General features: G+C 45.2%; 1 protein-coding gene across 1 annotated transcript in view; it reads left to right on the plus strand.

The window, feature by feature from the left end:
* The window catches only part of CMYA5 (cardiomyopathy associated 5), a 50,101-nt gene that overhangs the window by 35,752 nt on the left and 7,912 nt on the right, over window positions 1-6,437 (plus strand). Inside the window, 1 exon segment of the mRNA XM_009327260.1 lies at window positions 634-778. Within this exon segment, the coding sequence (XP_009325535.1) occupies window positions 634-778 (145 nt within the window).

Consider the following 6,437-nt stretch of genomic DNA (forward strand, 5'->3'; position numbering starts at 1 on the left):
AACTAATCCATTTTCAGCCTATGATGTTGGATATGCAATTTCACACAATAGCTTTTGATTACTTGCATTCAGTGCATTGTTTTACATTCAGTTTTCTGTCTTGCAGTTGGGCCTGTAGTTCTTGAACTGAGGCTCAAAAAAGAGAAATCAGAGGACCAAATTTTAGCATTGCAAAAATAAACAGGACATAATTAAGCAGAAAGTCAGCATCTCCCTGTCAATTCTGGAGCAGCACATTTGTTTCTGATGCAGTTCATGCAGGGACTGCTGAGGACAGGATTGAGGTGATGCAGGGAGAGCTGTAGGCAGTACTGCCTTGGTGCTCTGCTCCTTGAAGATTGGCAGAAATGAGGAAAGTGTGCTTGAGGAATGCATAAAAATCTACATGGGCATTCTAAGGATGTGCAGAAATGCACAAATATTCACAGTGATTTTCCCAGCATCATTTTTTTTCCCCCATAATGTAGCCCTCTACCATTGAAACACAAACAAGCAAAAGATCATTGCTGGATGGGCAAAACTAACTATCCCGTGGATTTTGGGGGAGGTGACTCTTCCTTTCCCTCATGAGCATCCCCTGCCAGCTGCTGGCACCCTCCTTGTGGTATGGCTAACGTGTCCCTGTCTCCCCAGCGCCCGCTGTCCCCACCATCAAGGCCGAGGACTGCACGGTGTGTTGGGACATGGCCACCGTCCGCTGGCGTGCCAGCTCAGCGTCGGCAGAGTCCTTCACCCTGGAGTACTGCCGACAGCACTCACCAGAAGGAGAGGGTCTCAGGTCAGTGCCGTGGTTGCAAGCACCCCTCGGTCGGATTAGGCAGCCGCTAATGAGTGTCCCCCAGCCTGTGTGTCGTTACGCAAGAGATTATTCTGCCTTCAACTGTGCGAGGAAGAAGTCTGCTTCTGCGTGCTGAGGAACTTACAGGACGGACACGAATCTATGAGATTAGGCTGAGACATAAAAATACTTCCCTTTTATTCTGCTTAACCGGGCAATCCCTTTTATTTGGGGCCAAAACCCTGGAGACGTTGCGCTGTCTGCAATCAACCAGAAGTTGCAGGGCTGTGCTGGCTGGGGAAGCAATCGCTGCCCCACAGCTGCCACAGCAGCGGGCAGGGCAGGGGAGGGCAGCTGAGCTCCATGGGAAGGAGCAGGGTGGAGGATCCTCGCCGGGTTTGTCCTCTGTTTTGTGGTGAACAAGGTAGGAGCCAGCTTGGGGCATAGCGAGGGTAATACGGGTGTCCCAGTAATGTTGGTGACCCATCTGCACTGTGTGGATGTGTGGGCAATCCCTCCCAAAGCACATCTGAGCCCAGTGCTGCCTGGCTCTGCAGGCATGCCAGAGGCGTCAAACAGCAACCTGAAGAGCAGCTTTGAAATTGGGGGTAGTGTCTGCTTATGCCAGACCCTCTCTGGTTTCCCCTACACAAGTCTGTGCTGTGTAGAGGAGAGGGCAGGGAGGGACATAGACACTGCTGAGCCATGAAACCATGCACTGTGTTGAAATGCAGAGAAAATTATATGGTGCTCTGTATGTCCTTGGGGCTTGGGTTTTTTCGTTTGTTTGTTTTTTAAAAACAATGACAACAATACTCCAGCAAAATACAGTTGCAGAGGACTGAGAAGCTTTGGGAGTTGAGGGGTGACTTGCCATACGGAACCCTGTGGAAGACCCTCATCCCAGCTCAGTTCGTCTTTACCTCCAGGGGAGCCTTACTAGGGTCTTCACCCGGGGGCTAGTTCACATGGACTTCATGGATACGTGGCAGAGAAGGAAGAGCTCCACCACTTGCAGTCAAAATTAGTTAAGTGGACTAAAGTGTTCACAGGTTTCTAGTAGACAAGTACGACAGTGAAACTGTGCGTGCCTTGCTCCTTACAAAAGTAGGATAAAATTGAAATAAAAAACTTCTGTGGGGTTGGGAGACCTTTTTTTCCATGTAGAACTAGTGTGCTGTGTTAATGCAGTCAAGGAGAGGTCTTGCCCAGCTCTCCTGCCTCTCAGAGAGCAGCCATTACCTGCTCTGTTTCATACATATTTCATGAGGCCATCAGGTCCCTGTCAATCTGCCAAAGTCACTGTTGGTTGGGGATAATGTAGCTGCTCCCAAAACCTGTGCTGTGTGTTTACCCTCAAGTTTCTTTGCTGTTAACTGCAATTACCTCTTTTTCTCAGAACTGAACCAGAAAGTGTGCTGGTTTCTCTAATCTGTAAGCGAGGTGTCAATAACACCAAGCAGTTTGCTTGTGTGGTGATAACTGTGGCAAAAAGCTGCCAGAACTGACCCGTTCCCTTTCTCAAGTGAGCTTGTGTAAAATCTAACATGTTTGTAATTATACTGAGTCACATGTGACTTTTTGGCCTCCCTGTGGGCAGAAGCTGGCCTTTTACTATGACAAGTGTGAAAAATTCCGACAGGACAAAATAATGAATTTTCTCAGAATTGCTGTAGTTTAAATTTCTATATTTGTAGAATGGCTCTGACCTCTTTTTACAGTGTCAAAGACCATCTTTTACCACTTATTTTCCCTCAAAGCAATGCCCCTCTTTCCTTTTCCAAAAGCAGCCCCTTGACATTAACCTCAAAAGCTTATATAATGGTGATGATGTTTCAGTGATGGAGAATTTTTTTTTAAGATTTCTATTTAATTTTTTTGCATAAAGCCAAGGAGAAAGGAACCCTCTGATAGATGGAGCATACTCCCTGTATTGCTCCCATCCAAGGCCCCCAAGGTGCTAGTTAGGACTAGAAATCAATTCCTTATGTAGCTGATACAGTGAGAAGCTGCCTTCTTGGGGACCTTAGAGTTCCTGTGACGGGTACCTATATCAGGTGGAATAAAACTGTGTCTTTATGCACACCTAGGAGCATTTGGGCCTGGAAATGCTGTAGTTGCTTCTGGTTGTTTTCCTTGAAAGCTTGGAGTTTGTCCTTCACAGGTTTCCTGAGCAATAGTCATCTTGGGGACCAGCCAAACGTGGAGCCCTTTGACAGACAGCCTGTGCCTCTCATGCTTGCAGCAGCCCTGTAGTTGAGCAATTTCCCAGTCCCCAGGTGGGAGTTCAAACACATTTCTCAGCAGCCCTGGAAAGTTCATACAACTGGTGGTGGGGGCACAGCAGGAAAGCAGAGGTGGGGGAAGGACATCCAAGAGAAGTCCTGGAGAAAACGACATGGTCCCATCCCACAAGGCTGCTTTTGCACATGTCATTCTGGGAGCTCATCCAAGGCAAGGAACACCGCCGAGGGAGCAGGCAGGGAGAAATGCCCCATTGAACAGCCAGAGATGTGTGTGGAGACCCTGGTCTGGGCTGGCCTGCTGTAGCCTTCGGTATGCCACAGAATCACAGGATGGTTGAGGTTGGAAGGGTCCTCTGGAAGTCATCTGGTCCAACCCCCCTGCTGAAACAGGGCCACCTAGAGCCAGTTGCCCAGGTGGCTTTTGAGTATCTCCAAGGAGGTCCTTGGAGCAGTCCCAGCTCCCCAGGTAGAGAATTTGAAGAATGTCTGGAAATAAATCCTCATTAAAAGTTTCATTCTAAATACCATAAGAAAAATTTATATTTTCCCCTTTGGGTTCTCTCTTCTTGCCAGCTTGCCACCTGAGGGACATGGTTTTGTATAAAACCATCTTAAATCTTCTGCAACAATGAGTCCCTGGCCTGCTGCTGTGGTTTTAAAGCTCCTTCCTGGGTTGATGCTGTTTCCAGAGTCCTTATGAGGCTTTGAAATGTTTCTTTCAGTTTCCAGAGCTCTGCTATTTTCTCGCTGTTCAGCCTCTTTGTGTTGAGAAGTCAATGGTGCTGTGGGTGGAAGATGGAAAACTGCAAGAAATGTAGTCCAGGGATTAGGTGTGTGGGCTGTTCGGATGGAAACCACGTATCACATCATGAGAAATCTGTAAGACTCAGGGAGGCAGAAATTAGTACAGTATGCAGTGAGTTAGTAAAAGTGGAAGTGACTGAGTGTCATCCTCTCTGCCAATGCAAGACTGGCACTGCTAGCGACCAAAATTTTCTGTCTACCCATAGAGCAGGTCTAACGCTGGAAAAAGGAGAGCAAGCCTCCCTCCTGTTGCACTGCCCACATGACTGTTCTGCCAGCTCAGGAAACAATGTGTGGAAAATAGGGAATCTTCCTCCCCTCTGGCTGTGCTGGGCTTGCCGTCTGAGATAGCAGCGAGGACCATTGCAGGTGGTGCTTTGGTGATCTAACCCCAAGACAGCCAGAGCTGTGACAGAGGAGAGGAAGGGAAGCATGTGGCACAGCTGGGAGCAAACTCAGAGCTGTTTGTTCTTTATTTTTAGCTTCAAGAGCTTTTTTCTGCCCATGGTACAACCCTTCTGTGTGCTTCTACACATATCTTGAGAAGCTTGCATGCTTTCAGCTCTAACTCCACATCGGTGGTACCAGCACAGGTCTGGAGGTGCTGCTTTGGTAGGATCTTGGGGGTGGAGATGATAATTACAGCACAGACAGTGTTCTGAATCACTGCGAGGTGTATCATTTGCTGGGTTCATGCAATATTAAAAAATATGCTCTAGACGTTGTTTCCTTGAAATAAATGAGGATGCTGATGAGAGAAATGTGCATCAAAACAGAGCATCAGATTTCCCTCAACCCAGGAAAATCACAACTTTAACAGACAACTGCTACTATGATATTCCTTGGCAATTTAAAGGTAAAGAAACATGTAAGTCCTTTCTGTTCTGCTTTGAATAGCATGTACCTGAAATTTGGAGACTGGATTTTGAGACTTAAAGATTCCTCTTATAAAGAGAGGAATTAAGAGGAGATACTTAAAAATATTTAACTTCAAGTATTTCTTGAATTTCTATGCACTGAATTTTGTATCACAATACCAAGACATTGTGAGGACAGTGCAAATATGATAAAATTTAGGCTAAAGGCTAGGATGCCTCATGCTTTAATAATAACATTATTACATTTCCAATCATCTATGAAGTGGGCAGGTGTATTTAAAGTAGAAAATTGCTGACGTAAAAAATCTTGTAGGTGGATTTCTCTTTCTTTCATGACCAAAATTACACAGTTCAATACTTTAGGTGAGCTCGAGGAAGATCTATCTGCAACGGTTGTTACAAGAACTTGGAAATGAAACAGGCTTTCCCCCAAGACTGACAGAATGCATTTTCTCTTCCCTTCTCCTATGCATTACCTGTATGCTGTAAGCTAAGCAGTAATCATACCTTCTCCTCATCCTTGCTTTTTTATCACTGATTGCAGGGTCAACCTGAAGCATGACAAACTACAGTAATTGCTGTGGAGCCCTCAGTATTCACTTTCCCCCTTCACCCTATCCTCTAAACAGAAAGAGAGGCGATAGCAAGATCTATTTCTTCTTTGCACAGAGCCTCTTGTGAACTCAGTGTTGCAAATGAAATTCCTTCTTGTTGGCATATTCTGTTTCATTAGTTGGCAGCAGCGGGACTGTTTTTTAAGCCTTAATCATAGCTAAAATTGATGGGGTCTTATTCTTAGGCAGCCTAAAGCTGGCTAAAATAGATTATCAAGTAGACAATGCTATTTGAAAATCTGATCAGTTTTACTGACCAGATCTGCTTAAAGTCCAGACTTTTCTGTCTCACTGTTACAACTGAAAAGAGGCATGCTATTGCTCTCAGATTTAAACATGCAACCAAATTCTGATTTGGAGAATTTCAGATATGAAAGAGACCCAACTCTGAACTTTGATGGCTGACCCTATTCTGCAATTGGCTGGACCCAAACTCTTTTCTGAATACCCAGGCTCTGGGATCCAGACTCCAGAATATGAATACCCCAGGTCCACTCATTACACCAGAATGTACCTTTCTACTTGGATTTAGAAAGAATTTTGTGTTTTATTAACTAGCCATCAGTTAAATAGCACATGGTGAAAAAGAAGATCTCCTAATTTCTTTGGAAGGACACTGGCTTACATGGCATTTTCCAGAAGTCAAGAAAGAGCCATATATAGGGGATCACCGTGCTTAAGACACGATCTACATGTTGCCACAAACAGTTCTGATGAATAGCTTAGTGTATCCTCCCTTCATCTCACTTGTAATTGTTGGCTCAAAACTTCTTTCTAGTGGTCTGTGCTTCAGATTCATACCAAAAATATTAGGATGGTGCTTTTAAGGAACAGATTGGGCGAGACTTGTCTAGGAAGCATGAACAAATTTCTTCAAAGCTTAGGTGCCTACTTCTTTTCCCATGACTGTGCTTCAATCCTCGTTTTCCTTTCCCTCACTTCTTTTATATTTGCCTCCTTGCTCAGTTCCCATATTGTGGTTTTATTTGACTCAGCTTTCCTTTTTCTCTTGTCCCCTATACTCAAATGAGCCTTTCCCCTCTTTCAAGTCTAAAGATCTCAGGTTCTCATCAGGCAACTCATCAGCTTGCACCTCTTCCCTGAACCTTTCAGTAAG

The sequence above is a fragment of the Pygoscelis adeliae genome, unplaced genomic scaffold (genome assembly GCF_000699105.1).
Source record: "Pygoscelis adeliae isolate BGI_AS28 unplaced genomic scaffold, ASM69910v1 Scaffold26, whole genome shotgun sequence".
Taxonomy (NCBI): Eukaryota; Metazoa; Chordata; class Aves; order Sphenisciformes; family Spheniscidae; genus Pygoscelis; species Pygoscelis adeliae.